The sequence below is a fragment of the Dreissena polymorpha genome, chromosome 4, assembly GCF_020536995.1.
Source record: "Dreissena polymorpha isolate Duluth1 chromosome 4, UMN_Dpol_1.0, whole genome shotgun sequence".
Taxonomy (NCBI): domain Eukaryota; kingdom Metazoa; phylum Mollusca; class Bivalvia; order Myida; family Dreissenidae; genus Dreissena; species Dreissena polymorpha.
In genome coordinates this window covers 57,378,933-57,395,449 of record NC_068358.1, presented here as the reverse complement: position 1 = coordinate 57,395,449, position 16,517 = coordinate 57,378,933, and the positions used below count along the sequence as shown (strand labels likewise).

Genomic DNA, 16,517 nt, shown 5'->3' with positions numbered 1-16,517 from the left:
CCTAGTGACCTGAAATTCAATAGGGGTCATCTGCCAGTCATGATCAATGTACCTATGAAGTTTCATGATCCTAGGCCTAAGCGTTCTTGAGTTATCATCCGGAAACCATCTCGTGGACAGACCAACCGACGGACTGACCGATGGACATGTGCAAAACAATATACCCCCTCTTCTTCGAAGGGGGGCATCATAAAAACAAACTAATTATATCCAAAGAAAAACCTAAAATTGTTGTCTACGGCTCTTTATTAGTATATTTTGTGCTGGTAAAAAACTTAAAATTAGTGGAAGAAGCAAAACTAAGGGAGAGAAATTGATGGGGGTAAGCAGAGTAAATACGTAGTGAGGTGGTGAGGTTATCAGAACAAGGGCTAACCAGCCGGGGAAGCCAGGTTGGGCTCATCCCAGGACGGCGCTGGGGAATCACTCTCGGACAAATGCGTATCCAGGTAGATTTCATCCAACATGTCAAGGTCGTGATAGTTACCTAGGTGACAGATATTACAGTTAAGCACCGCCAACTGCTCTCTACTACAAATTACTGGTTAGTTGCAAATAGATAACAAAAACGGGTTTTGCGACTGTTATATTGAATAAAAAACGTGCAAACTTCACACACTGATTGGTTTTCTACAAGTAACATGTTCATACAAACATTCAAAGCCTAAAACTAACAACACATGTTAGAATTGTTATACAATTATGGTTAAGTAAAAGTTTTGTTTGATGAAATCCTTTTTTTAGCAGTTGATACGAGAAGCGTGCCTGACCAAAAAAATAAAATGGCCAAGATTGCCCTAGATCGCTTACCTGTGTAATGTAAAACAAGAGGGCCATGGGCCCTTAGGCGCTCACCTGAGATCGAAGGAACTAGCTAAAAATGTGACTTCTAGTGTGTTCACAAGCTTTATTACTATATAAATATAAGGAAAAAGACCCCCACCCCCTGGTGGCCATGTTTTTTTACCTATCCGAACCATTTTCAAACTCAACCGTTGTATCCAGGAAACAAATGTTCTGACTAAATTTCATGAAGATTGGGCAAAAAAGGTGTCTTCTAGACTGTTCACATGTTTTCACTATATACATATAGAGAAAACTGCCCCACCCCCTGGCGGCCATGTTTTTCCACCAATCATGACCATTATCGAACTTGTCCGAAAAATCTATAAAATCGATATTTAGTAAAAATCTCAAGATGATTAGGCAAAAAATGTGATTTCTAGAGTGTTCACAAGCTTTTTTACTACATAACTATAAGGAAAATGACCCCTTCTGGGGGCCATGTTTTTTTACCGATCCGAACCATTTTCGAACTCTACCGTCGTATCCAGGAAAAGAATGTTCTGAACAAATTTCATGAAGATTGGACCAAAAATGTGACTTCTAGTGTTCACATGTTTTCACTATATACATATAGAGAAAACTGCCCCGCCCCCTGGCGGCCATGTTTTTTCACCGATCTGGACAATTTTCGAACTCTTCCGAGATATCATTGAAACCAATATTTTGTCCAAGTTTCATGAAGATTGGGAAAAAATTGTGACTTTTAGAGTGTTCACATGGTTTCTCTATAGCCATATAAGGAAAATGACTCCCCCCCCCCCCCTGGCGGCCATGTTTTTCAACGGACCGTAACCATTTTTGAACTAAACCAACATATCATTAAGACAAACATTTTGACAAAGTTTCATGAAGATTGGGCATAAAATGTGACTTCTAGAGTGTTCACAAGGTTTTCTTTTTTTTACCTAGTGACCTAGTTTTTGACCCAGCATGACCCAGTTTCGAACTCAGTCGAGGTATCATTGGGACAAATATTCTGACCAAGTTTCATGAATATCGGACAAGAAATGTGGCCTCAAAATGTTGATGACGGACGGACAACTGACAAAAGGCGATCCCAAAAGCTCACCATGAGCATGTTGTGCTCAGGTGAGCTAAAAATACAGATATTTGAAATATTAGTCTGTATAAAGGAGGGAAATACTTGATATCTACAGAATTGATTTTGAATACACTTTCTTGGGGATCACAACACGATGCTTTAAAAAATATTAACCCTTTGTGCATTGCGCTTTCACAGAAGTTGTTTACTACATAAGTCAATATTAATCATGTTATTCTCGAGGGATGAGCAGATATGAACCAAGGGGCATAGTCTCAACAAACTTTGTTAAGGATCTCTATCTGATGTTTAAATACCAAATATTAAAGCTCTTGGACTTGAGGTTTCATAGAAAAAGATTTTTGATGTTATTCACTAAATGTATATAACTGTCATGTTAATCATGTGACCACCGAGGTGTTACATGCCAAATACCAAACCTCAGATCACAGATGATTTTTAAAATGTCCCTATATAAATATGAGAAAAATAAGTAACAAGTAATTTACAGGATAAAAATCCCTATATAAATATGAGAAAAATAAGTAACAAGTAATTTACAGGATAAGTCTTTATAAATCACGTGACTCAGGGGGAGTGGCTAGTTTTGATCCCATGTGCATTATTTGAACAAACTAAATACGAGACCATGATACAATGTTGCAAAAAACAACAACTCCTGTCCCTTGGAATTACAAATTACTTGAAGCTCCAGTTATCTACACATGCAATAGACCAGATTGATTTGAGCATCTGAAAAGGATGGTCGCCCAAGGATTACTCCTTTGCTGTGTACAGAAGATGTGCACAGACATTTTAGACAAGACGTCCTTTAAAATAAATTGTTAATGACGATCAGGTGACAAATACTGCCATCGGAGAGCCACCAGCAACAATATCTCACCACAAGCACTTTGCGCTCAGGTGAGCTAAAACCACTATGAATTTGAAAACATTTAAAATCAAAATATAAACACACAAAAGACAGTACAAGGTGCACATTTTTAACAAAACAACACATCACAATTTGTAAATATAAATAAAAGTTAGCCACAACAGAAATTAGGTCATAAGAATTTCTTCAAGCCTACCTTTACCCTTGGTGGTGGTCGTTTTTCCAACCTCCTTGATTGGACGTGGCAACTTCTTTTTCATTGTCTTCTCAATGTTGTAGGGTAGGTCAATGTCAAGGGAGGCACTGTTAAACCCAAAAAAACAACTAGAGTGTCACTGATAGGACTAATAAGCCACATTTGTCAGCAGGTATAACACCAGGATATATCAAGTCAAGATATCAACAAATACTAGCAACCTGTATTCTAGATGATTTTCATTTGTTCTGGCACACCAAATTGAGCCAAATGATTAACTAACATGCACTTTGTTACACTTTGAAAGACATAATTGCACAACAGTTTTATCAAAACTACATTTTGAGTTGTCGTCCATTGTTTATTTTTTTATTCAACTAATTACCAGACAGTAATTTTGATCAAAATTTGTTAATTTTATACCCTACCATTTTTCCAACATTACAATAATTTCCTGCTCCTCTTGGTCGTGGGTTAAGCAAAAAAAATTTATCATTTATTCATTCTCATATTCATAAGACTAAATTCAAACAAAACTTTTTTATGACATTTACTAAAAAGTCTAAACTCAATTTCCTTACCTTCCACTGGCTGGTATTTCTCCCCCATATTGACCCTTGATTTTCTTGTAGGCTCGAGACTTGGAGGTCAACTCAAACTCCTCACTGTCATCGTCAGGTGGTGGTATAATGAGGGGCTCCAGGTTGCGGGTGCGATTCTTCCTGCGGGTCTTTGGGGGCTGCGGAATCGTTTCCGGGCTGTCATTTCTTGGAGCTGAGGTCTGTCGGCATTAATATTGAGAGAAAATTATAAATTAACAGGTGTGAATTATTGCTCACTGTAATTGGGGATTTATTTTATTCCTTGTTGTGTTTCTAACATTTGAAAGCACACATTTGCTTTAATGAAACAAGAGATGTGTTTGTCAGAAACACAATGCCCCCTATTGCGCCGCTTTGAAATAAAATTTTAATATATCAAATAAAATTTTCGCAGGTTTAGAAATTATCTCCCTTTTAAAGCTTATTACTTCCCTTGGATTGCATTTTTTTACTTTTGACCTTGAAGGATGACTTTGAACTTTCACCACTCAAAATGTGCAGCTTCATGAGATACACATGCATGCCAATATCAAGTTGCTATCTTCAATATTCAAAAAGTTATGACCAAACTTTAACAAAGGGTTAAGTTTTGGGACAGAAAAATACAGTGATATTTGACCTTTGACCTTGAAGGATGACCTTGATCATGACTTTTCAATACTCAAAATGTGCAGCTCCATGAGATACACATGCATGAAAAATATGAAGTTGCTATCTTCAATATTGCAAAAGTGATCAAACTTTATCATCTGGAAAGCATTTAACTGGTTCGAGTCACCGTGACCTTGACCTTTGACCTAGTGACCTGAAAATCAATAGGGGTCATCTGCAAGTCATGATCAATGTACCTATGAAGTTTCATGATCCTAGGCGTAAGCGTTCTTGAGTTATCATCCGGAAACCATTTTACTGGTACAAGTGACCGTGACCTTGACCTTTGACCTAGTGACCTGAAAATCAATAGGGGTCATCTGCGAGTCATGATCAATGTACCTATGAAGTTTCATGATCCTAGGCATAAGCGTTCTTGAGTTATCATCCGGAAACCATCTGGTGGACGGACCTACCTACTGACGGACATTTGCAAAACAATATACCCCCTCTTCTTAAAGGGGGGCATAAAAACTTATTTACATAACTTTGGAAATCATCATAAAGTAATTAAGAAAAAACTTCTTTAGTGGATAAAAGATGCTGGTGAAAAGTTAAAACTTTCCAAAGAAAAAACAATCAATAAATCACCTTGTCTTCCACGTCTCCTGAGGAAGATTCTGTGGTGGTTGATGAACTCTCATCTTTGTCATCAACCAACTGAGCAGTGAATAGCTCCTTCCCTAATGTGTCATGTTCAGGTTTGCTCTGCAGCTTCTTTTTGCCTCTTTTCTTGTCTGGAGGACGTTAGATACATTGTGCATCACAATTATATACTCCACTACACAAGCAAATACATGTATGAGACTGGCCTGAACTATGATGCTTGTGTATGGCACAAGACCCATTTTTGCATGACGCTGCTCTTATATACCACTATACAAGTAAATATAGGCCACATCATGCGAAAATAGGTCTTATGCCATATGCAGACAGCGTAGCTCCAGACCAGTCTGCGCAGTCTAGTCAACAGCAATCCTGTCCATTATAATGCCACAAAAGGCTTAATGTTTTTATTAGCTGTAAGGGTAACTTTTGACCAGACTGCGCAATACACAGGCTGGTTTGGGACTATCCTGGGCCCATATTGCACAAGACCCATTTTCGCATTATGCTGTTCTTATAAACCACTACACAAGTAAATATAATGTAATCATTCAGTGATGATCAACAGATTTTGAAATTACAAAATTACACATTAAAACATCGCTCAATTTTAATTTGCCAATAAACATTTTCTTCCATTTTAATTGTTCTTTAAAATTTGGGGAAAAAAACAACAGATATTTGGGAATGGGTTCTTTTACAGGTCTCTGGCAAAAAAAACAACAACAACAAATTAATGGTATTAAATAAATTATGTACAAAATAAATGCTAGGTTAAACCTACTGTCAACTGATCTGACATCTTCGATGGAGGCTGAACTGCTAGAGTCCAGTACAGTCGTAGTCGTGTTTGTATCTTCAATGGGGGTCACTGTATCTGTGACTTTCTTCTCTTTAACTGCGGCATTGGTCTTGCCATTTAACTTCCTGTTAAAATGCACAGCAGATTGGGTGTCCGCTGTGGATGTACTATCGGCAGCATATGAACGCTTTGCTTGCTTTACTTTTCGTAACGTTAACTTCTGTGGGGCATGATGTACGGAGTGGGTGGCAGAGGATTTTTCAGGTATTATCATCTCTTGAACCTTGGATTTCTCTTTCAACAGTGTACTTGAGTTCTGCAATGACGACAGTAAAGTATCGGCAGATTTTTGCGAGTCTGGGTGCTTATCCGTATTGTTATTCAAGGTCTTTTTCTTCAATGCTGGCTTTCGGGAGAACAAGCCCTTTAAAATGCTTAATGTCATAGTCCATAGCGAATCTTGTGGAGACTTGATTTCTGTGTGGCCATTAGGGATGTCCATATTAGCGTGGGGCACTTTGTTAAGCAGGTTTACAGGGAGGGACATCTTTTGTGCAGGAGCTTGAGTGATAACTACCCCATTAGTGTGAGAATTAGAAGCTAGCGCTTTGAGATCAAATATTTTATCCTTCTGAAACGTTGGTATTCCATTAACACACATTTTCACTTTACGTTTGAGTATATCTGCGATAAAAATCCTATCTGCTTCAAAATATGACGCAACAAGAATACAGAAGAGTAAAAATCCCATGAAGCAGACGATAGAGTAATAAAGCACATGCTCCCAGTTGGGCCTGGGCAAAGACATGGCGCACTTTGCCAGTGTGTGGGGTGGAACCGTGGCTTGTAGAGTAAAGTTGAAGGCCTGTCCCAGACTTGTGAAGATAGTCAGTGTACGTTGGATTCTGGACATTGTAAAATCTGGAGTAAACCTGCAAAGATAAATGTGTATACCATAAAACAATATGCATAATGCATAAACTTTTGTCCCCAAAATATGTTGTAAAAACGTGGCGTGCAGATTTGAATTTGCAATGTTTCATAAATTTTCTGAAATCTTTTATTCATAGTGAGTTGCATAAGAATTAAAGTTTCACATGTTAAAGCACCAAATTGCATAGAAAGCTAAGTTTATGTTCTGCAATATGAAAGTACTATACTTGCACCTATGAGACTCTACCTTTCGTATTGTGATATTTCTGCTTCAGATCACACTAATTACATTTTTTCCTAAGTTATTAGTTATAGTCCCGTGACAATACAGATAAAGAATATCAGACCTAAAATCAAACTCATTTTTGTGTCTCAAACTTCAATTTTCATTCAGCTAAGTTTAAGTCCTAAACATAGGCTACACAACTTCACAATTTTCATATCAGTTATTTCAACTTTGAGACTCAAATAGTAAAATTATAGATGACAAAAGCATTATTAATTTTTTTCACTGCGTATATTTGTATTCTTTATGAATGTAGCTATTCATATTGATACTTCATAACTGATTTATTCCATACAAAAATTGAATGCTTACATTTAACTTAAGTCTCTACTAAATAACATTAATATTACCATATCTTATAAATTGTTATTACCAATAATAACATCACCTTTAAGGTCATTCACTCACAAACATGCAGATATACTTTTGTGTTTGAGACCTATGTTTACATGCTCTTGTATTTCAAACACAAATAGCTTTTCCAAGAAATGAGCAGAGACATTCTTCATTACATAACAATAATGAGCATAGCTTTAAAATCAACTTTAATTTAAGACATGCATGTACAACCATAATGTGTCATCTAACTGAACTTCATGCAGTTCATTTTAGTTATTTTATTGATATTTTTACAATAAAACCATTTAAGATTTTGTTTAATATTAATGTGTTCTTTATTGTAAAACATTCAATGCATAGGCAAAGCAATTCATTAAAACTTAATACATGTAATGCCTGTGTGAGTTCTTAAGACAAAATGGCCATCATCAATGACGCCATTTAACATGTGTGATGACATTTGTTCAAAAACCTTTGTTGTTCAAGCTACAGTGCTGTATGGAATTTTCAGTTAAAGATTTTAATTAACCCTTCACCACTTAGATACCGTTACGTATTTTTACCAATGTGTAGTCCCTTAGATTCAATTAAATGAAAGACCTTTCTTACTAGATTCAAGTTTTTAAGGCTTCATTTCCAACCCTAAGATACTGATGAGCAGTAAACAGCATAAAACCTGAACAGACTGCGAGTTACTTGCAGGCTGTTCTGGTTTTATGCTGTTTGCACAAATCTATTTCCACTTTGCTTCTGAGTGGGAAAGGGTTAAACATATGTGTACTGTCCACATATCTGTTTAACAATACTTATCCATCAATTGTCACAAAAACAATGTGGATCAAGTAGTACAAAGTATCTCTTAAGTTTAAGCATTTAATATGCTTGATTCAAATTGGCTAATTCATAGAACACAGTTCTTAATGTCACAAGTACTAAGTGTTTTTTTTGTAAAAAGTTACTTTTTTATCACTGTTGCCATGCAATTTATCCATAGCAAAGCAATGTCTGTCATTTTTAAGCGTCAAATTAGCTTAGTCAGCTATAAAGCTGTCGCAAAATTTTGAGACTCAATCTTAAATTGTAAGTTTGAATGAGAGGTTTGCTTTTTTCATAAACATCTTATTAGTTCCTGAATCACCTCAAGAAGAAATTGAGCAAAAAAATGAGTAAACGTCTGAAATTGGACTCAATAATGTTTGTTGTCATAGGATACGTCAGTAGGGGGAGATGTATTCTTATATGTTGTAAATCGTGCAACATCAGTGATATTTTTACAAATTTTCTCATCCGAGTCCTGGGACTCTGTAACTTGCAAATCTATGAGTCCCCAAATTGAAAGAATGAGTCCAAATATTAAATGATATTAATTTTTGAGAAATTTTAATGCATTTTTGGGACTCACCTTATTCAAACTTTGCATCCCCTGAGGTTTTTGTGAGTACAGGACGCAGGACTCGCAGGGAACAAAAATCACTGCTACATTGGGAGTTGTTATAATTAAAACTGTATAAAACATGTCCACACATAATCACATATATACATGTCCAAGAAAAATATAACACTTACGCAATATCAATTTTTCTGCTTGTGTTTGGTTTCATTTCATATCCCTCGCACATAAGAATTCTAAACCCATAGCCTTCGCATGGTGAGTTGTTTATGCTGTAACCATGGACGTAAAATGGGAGCTCTCCAGTATTTAGCAAAGTGAATGACCTCTTCACAGTAAAGTTAGGGATGGTATTCTTAGAAAACTTTTTTCCTGAAAACAAAAAAGGTTTGAGTAAATGTGATGCTAACACATGTAAAACAACAAGGTCACATGCATTTTCAGTCTAAATTACTATCTCAATTGACACAATTCACAAGTTATGAGTGTTTCAATGTGAAGTCAGGAAGGCATGTAAACATTTACTCTACTTGAGTTAAATCTGGATCTCAATTGTCAAGAATGCCTACATACGTCATATGAGCAACTCCACAAAACATAACATGTATTAGTAAAAAAAATACTTCAAATAAGATACACTATTTGTGTGTGTACATATCTTCTTAAATAAATTGTTTCCTAAAAATGTTAATTCGTCTATATATTATGTTCTTATAAGAACTTCTTGAATGTGCACCAGCACATATACATTCATTGAGAAAAAAATATTTATGAATTATTGTTACTAAATTTTACTTACTATCACAGTGTTTCAAATGTTTCTCTGCGATATCAAACTGCAATGAGGCCAGACCAGGTCTCTTGTTGTTGAGTTTAAGTTCACCCCTGCCACCCTGCCCTTCCAATACTATGGCATCTATGATTGTTAAATTGTTTCTGCAAACAAAAGAAAACTGATCAGTGCTCTAAAGGGATATTGAACAACTGTGAACTGAACCTTTGTTGCAAGAGCGGATTTTTCACAGAAGTGTGATGTGTGAAAAACATCTGTTGAGGTAAATGCAATTATGCTTAATGGGTGTTGAATGACAGGTTAGAATGAGAAAATAAGTGTGAACTATTGGGCAATAAAAATAGAAAAATATGCAATTGATATGTTTCAGCCTCAGATTGAAATATTTATTGGTAAATAATGTACCAGTACGTTACCTAAAATTGTTTCAATCTGTGTTCATGTTTCAGTTTAGTTTATAGGCATGCTATAAAGAGATCAGTCTTGAGCATTCAGTGTGTTTCCATCATATTGGCTATTTGGTGTAGTGAAATTATATCTTGTTACAATTAATAACAGAAGTTGTAGAGAAAACCGGGTTTGTGTTGAATATAGAAAAGTTTATCTAACAAGGATTAGAAAATATAAACCATAAGCCTTGGAGAGTGGTTTGAGTTTCATTTCAAGCAAATAAACTTATCTGTATTTAAAACTTGCATTTTATTATATCTATCCCATCAACTTTTCATTTTCCTGTCTTTATGTCAAAAGTGAAGGAAAGAAAATGGCTGAAACATGCCCTAGAAAGCTTATAGTCATGTACAATATGGCATCACTACATGTATACTGTGTGTGTAAGTTGTATCTAAACAGTATTAAAAACACCATGATTATCAGATGGGGAAGGAATTTAAATAATATCTGCATGAAGATGAGTTTTAAGTAACGCTTTACTAATACTGGTGATGTGACCGTTAAATTAGGTATTATACTGGTGTTTTTTCTATTATCATTCAACCATTTTTTTTAAAACTTATTTCATAATGGTGTTAAAAAATTAATGTTTGAGCTAAACAAAGCAATGCAGACTTTGGAAACATTCTGGCTATTCAAGATATACAATCTACTTCACCAATGACCATCATCATACAAATATGATAAACATTGCATAGTCACTTACATAATATTTTCAACAGACACATCTTAAAGAATTACTCAAATTCTTACCTTACGATAATAAGCGATGTTTTAATATTATCATCCTTTGGTCTAAACCCGACCTGGACTTTGACTTTCGCATTTTTAGCAAGAAATGTCGATAAAGTGCCTCGATGTGATTGCACACTCAGTGTATCGTCTACGTGTTTGCGAAATTTGTTATATTGGCTGTCCGCCCTGGCCTGAAACAGCATATCCAGAACAATTATAGCTTACAGTATGGGAAACAAAATTGAATTTATTACCCGTTGCTCAAGCAACTTTACAAGAGTGCCAGTGTTTTTTTCGTTCAAATTTGGGTCCCAAAGGGGGGACCAATTCCCAATGGAAAAAAGTATATATAATTCCCAAATGGGACCTAAAAATTCCAAATTGAAGATTTCCAGAAGTCTAAACATGTAAATTATCTCCAAGTCCAGCTCTAAAAGTTGAACCTTAGTCAATATCATATTGCAATCACAACCTTAGTGAATATCATATTGAAATCACAACCTTAGTCAATATCATATTGCAATCACAACCTTAGTGAATATCATATTGAAATCACAACCTTAGTAAATATCATATTGCAATCACAACCTTAGTAAATATCATATTGCAATCACAACCTTAGTAAATATCATATTGCAATCACTTTTATGATCAATTTTAAAGTGTTTGTAAGCATAAAATCAGCATTAATTTCCCAAATTTAGTCAAAAGAAAGCAATATTTCACAATTCAAAGGGACTCTGCCCCATTCTGAAAATGGTGGAAAAGTTCAGTTGGTTCATGTAAGGAATAAATAAACAACACAATCACAAGTTTATTTCAAGCGTAGTTAATGCACATTATGAATATCTCACACATCTATTTGCTACCATGAAATGTGTTCCATTAAACGTATGTCTTTACTGTTTAACAAATCTAGTCTTCAGCTTGTCATTGTAACTATGGCAACATGGTTAAATAAATCTTTTGTTAATTGTTTTGTGTTCATGTTTTTACTTTCATACAACTTTACAATTCAGTTAAAGAGATCACTTTGTTTAAACTATGAAAGTATTTTTTTGCCATTTTACGTAGCTATTGTATGGACAGAACACTGGTTTAATGGAAAATTCACTGCCTTCATCGAAAAATACTCACATTTAGGGCAGATAACTCTGGTAGGGTAAATATGTCAGGATCATCTGTTTCTACATACTCAGAAAAATGGGGCGGTAAACTGAAATGAAATATGAGCATGCAAAGTTCATGGACACCCAAACAGCAATAATTCTACTCTTATACCTCTTTCAAAGAACTGTCTTTGCTGCAGGTATTAGCAGATAAAATTAAACATATCCAGGTTGATCATTTAATCAACAGTTTGAAACGGTGTTATTTTTACAATTGCCTTTCAAAAATATCAAAGCACAGATGCATCAAAAACATGAAAAATAATTATTGTTCAAATAAAGTTGACTTTTCATTACGTTACTAGCAAATCATTACAGTACGGATTTTTTGTCTGAAATGTATCTTAATTGGATATTAAATATTTAAGTTTCTTTAGAAAGATATAAAACTAGTAAAAAGTTAAAACAATTAATTCACATGATGTATTGAAGGACACAAGAAATATGATCAGCAAACAGGTCAATCTTTTGTTTAGAGAAATCATAGCAAACTCTTATTTTACTTACTTATTTCTAATAAGATCAACAATAACTTGAGGACTGGGATAGAGATGAAGTGGAACTACTTGTATCACAATAGGAGTGTCACCAGGATTTTCTATCATGATATCAAGGGTCTGCAAGAAAACAGTGAAATTACATGAGAAGACACAACATGTGAACAAAAACAGGACAATTTATGTTCTCATCCATAAACAATTAGCAGTATGAACATATCAAGTTGTTTGTTTTTTACCCTTTGTTTGATTTTTTAGATAATTTTGTACACCTAGAGATCGTGAAGTCAAAGGTTCAATCACCACTATGGGAGCGTTCTTAAGATTTCTCCCATAAACACCAAATACTGGTTCTAGTCCCAGGAACGTACTCGAGAGCATTTAAAATAAGCCTTAGGATTTCTATGCAATCGAGCTAAAATAAATAGGTTTAAACTAAACAAACCCAGGCTTTACCTGGTCAAGACATGAGCAGTTAAGCAGTGCACTACTTATGCCAGTAACTGACATCTCACCTACTTGAATCAGAGTTAGAGAGTGGAAGTGGCAGCAGAATGATGCTGCCAGCCTGGGATTCAAACTGACTATCCATTGAGGACACTCCATCGCACAATCGATTGAGCAGGTGGGGCCATATTTAAATAATTTTATTTAGATCCATACAATTTATATTCTGCAGCCAAAATTAAAAGGAAGGATCTGAACTGATGAACAGGTTTGAAATCAATAAAAAAATTTAGTATTTTTACAATTTAGTAATACAAAATTCGATGCTTCTCTAAATATTCCATAAATATCTTTAGCAACTTGAATATCTCATTAGTTTATTAATTCACTGACACAAATTATACGTACAGACATATTTCCGATCTGAGTGAGAGGAAATTTAAATCTGGAGAAGCATTTGCGTATGACGTCCGGCCAATGGTGTTGAACGTGAGCAGAAAATAAAAATCCCTGAACTGTACTGGTATCAATTTCTATAGTAACATTCACCCTGAAATGGCAAAACAAATACAATGGAACTAGATTACATTTTAATTTACAAGATTTTTGTATTGTAAATACAGTCCAACCCCTACTTCCGGTCACCCCTCATCGCCGGTCAAACCCGTGTAGGCGGCCGGTCTGTGCCGCGACCGTCGATAAACACTATATAATGCACCCCTCTTAAGCGGTAACCCCGTTTCTCCGGCCAGCGGCCAGCAATTTGCATCCCAAATGTTAAATTCCCCCTATATGAGTGGTCATGCGCAAGTAAGTCAGTCATGTACATTAGCAAAATTACACAGACGCAACGGCGGAAAAATCGATACGTACTTCCAGTCTGCGGTTTAGACTCTGTAGTACTGAAGCGTGATGTGTGATAAACATTTTGACAGCCAGTTTGCAAATTGCAATTAATTAGCGGCGGATTATCGGGTTTGCGGGTTAAAAGCAATATGCGACCGTTTGATCTTTTTATTTCCGCACATGCGAATATCACCTATTATTACTGGAAATGAGATTCTTAATTTATAATTTATTATTTGTAGCTCATACTATTTCAAGCACACATTTATGACAATTATCGACTAATTAAAAGTTAAAAAGAACAACAAAATTTTAACCGAAATCAACTGATCTAAATGTTCTCTGTGCTACAAAGTTTTTATCCAACAAGGGACAAAATTGTCACAAAACCAGGTTTTCATTGTGAAAAAAAATCTGATAAAGGGAGACAACTCAAACTGAACTTTTGAAATGAACAAACAAAATTAACCCCCTTTGTAAGTTTGTTTGAAAATTAATCTATTTTTAGTCGTGGCAACCTTGACATTGGAGATATTGACGTGATTCTTTCATGCGACGCACCGTCCCATGATGGTGAACAAATGTGCCAAATGATTTTAAAATCTCACAATAAATGACATAGTTATGGCCCAGACAAGCTCATTTATGGCCATTTTTGACCTTTGAACTCAAAGTGTGACCTTGACCTTGGAGATATTGACGTAATTATTTCGCGCGACACACCGTCCAATGATGGTGAACAAATGTGCCAAATGATTTTAAAATCTGACAATGAACGACATAGTTATGGCCCGGACAAGCTTGTTCCGCCCGCCCGCCCGCCAGCCAGCCCGCCCGCATTCGCCAATCTACTAACCAGTTTTTTCCTTCGGAAAACCTGGTTAAAAATCAATACACGCATGCTTTCAAACCATGGGTATGGCGTGACATTGTACATTGGTGCATAATTTTCGCGCGCTTTTGTCGGGACAAAGGAAATACACGATGCTAGAATTTGTAAACGTCTCGTTAACATTAAACAATCGGGAGTGTGTTTCGGATTACAAATTATTATTCTCATTTGGGAATAAAACAAAACATCTATATTTGTTTTATATTAACAATGATTTCAATATTAATTTTGATAAAACCCTTTACGCGGCGAAAAAACATTTTTTTTTAAGATTATGCATGAAAAGCACGATTACCAGGAGGATTACACCCGGTTGCTATTATCAGTCTCTTAAGTAACTGGCCATGATTTTATCGTGAAGGAGATCACTGTCGGGACCAATTCGTGCGGTAGGTATTCAAAGCCATAAAACTGCAATAAACCGATTAAACTGTGGATTTATAGTGACACGGGAGTTATTCACGCATAACTGATTCACAACTGTTCCCATCTTAAGTGCATTGGGGCCATACAACGCGCATTGTGTAAACAATGAATTATGAGAATGATTCTTTTTTATTGACTTTATTTTGATGATGATGATATTGATGATAAGAAAGATGAATAGAATATTTTTTTGAATGAAAATGTTGTCTTATAGCTGGTTTTAGAAAGGAAGAAATAAAATTATTTTAAGTCTATACATTGTTTAGTACATGTTCACATATTTACCATTTTTTTAATACAAAAATTGAACAGTTGGCCATGCACTCATCAACTCCAGACTCATTATGACCCAACCCCCTCTTAAGAGGCCACCCCGCTTAAGCAGCCAATTTGGCTGTTTCCCTTGACTGGCTGCTTAAGAGGGGTTGGACTGTATGTGCATTTGAAAGGCTCAAAACATATTATTAAACAAGAGCACCGCCTTGCGGGTGCAGACCGCTCATCTATTTTTCTTTTTAAACGTGTAGGGACCTATCTCAATTTCAATCACAAAGGAGGGAGGGGTGGAGTGGAGAGGGGTGTATAGTGTGGGGGTGTGGTCATTTATTACATTATCTTCCAAAAATGCAAAAACAATGCAAAAACAAGAGCACCACCCTGCAGGTGCAGACCGCTCATCTTTCTTCTTTTTAAAGGTGAAGGGACTCTCAATTTCAATCACAAAGGAGGGAGGGGTGGAGTGAAGAGGGGTGTATAGTGTGGGGGTGTGGACATTTATTACATTGTCTTCCAAAAATGGGGGAAAAACAATGCAAAAAAAAAAAAAAAAAAAAAAATAGGGGGTGCGGTGGGGGGGGGGGGGGTGGGGGGGGAATTCTTGGGTGCGATGGTTGGACGGTATTTCAAAAATAAAATAATAAAAATAAACGCACCGGGGATGGTTTGGGTGGAGTCTATTGTGGCTATTGTGGTATGTCAGGTAAGAGTAGTTTTGTCAAAGTATCAATCAAATCTAATCATAAATAAAGAAGTTATGACAATTTAAATAAAGAAGTTATGGCAATTTTAGCAAAATTTAATAATTTGACCTTGAGAGTCAAGGTCATTCAAAGGTCAAGGTAAAATTCAACTTGCCAGGTACAGTAACCTCATGATAGCATGAAAGTATCTGAAGTTTGAAAGCAATAGCCTTGATACTTTAGTGGTAAAGTGGATCGAAACACAAAATTTAACCATATATTCAAAGTTACTAAGTCAAAAAAGGGCCATAATTCCGTAAAAATGACAACCAGAGTTATGCAACTTGTCCTTTTATTGTACCCTTATGATAGTTTGCGAGTGTTCCAAGTATGAAAGCAATATTTATGATACTTTAGGGGTAAAGTGGACCAAAACACAAAACTTAACCAAATTTTCAATTTTCTAAGTATAAAAAGGGCACATAATTCCGTCAAAATGCCAGTCAGAGTTACATTACTTTGCCAGCACAGTCCCCTTACGTCAGTAAGTGTTGCAAGTATGAAAGCAATGGCTTTGATACTTTAGGAAATAAAAGCTGCGCCATGAGCGCATGATACGCCCGTCGTTCGCCAATGAAGTAGTAAGGTAATAAATAACCCTTTGAATCATTTTTTTACTTCAGTTTATTTGTATTTGAATACATGGTTTATT

General features: G+C 35.7%; 1 protein-coding gene across 1 annotated transcript in view; it reads right to left on the bottom strand.

Annotated features, from left to right (window-relative positions):
- LOC127878915 (transmembrane protein 131-like) overlaps positions 1-16,517 on the bottom strand; it is an 88,912-nt gene that overhangs the window by 8,722 nt on the left and 63,673 nt on the right. Inside the window, 11 exon segments of the mRNA XM_052425464.1 lie at positions 377-487; positions 2,980-3,086; positions 3,561-3,760; positions 4,824-4,969; positions 5,623-6,572; positions 8,765-8,960; positions 9,388-9,524; positions 10,588-10,760; positions 11,707-11,785; positions 12,246-12,355; positions 13,091-13,232. Of these exon segments, the coding sequence (XP_052281424.1) occupies positions 377-487; positions 2,980-3,086; positions 3,561-3,760; positions 4,824-4,969; positions 5,623-6,572; positions 8,765-8,960; positions 9,388-9,524; positions 10,588-10,760; positions 11,707-11,785; positions 12,246-12,355; positions 13,091-13,232 (2,351 nt within the window).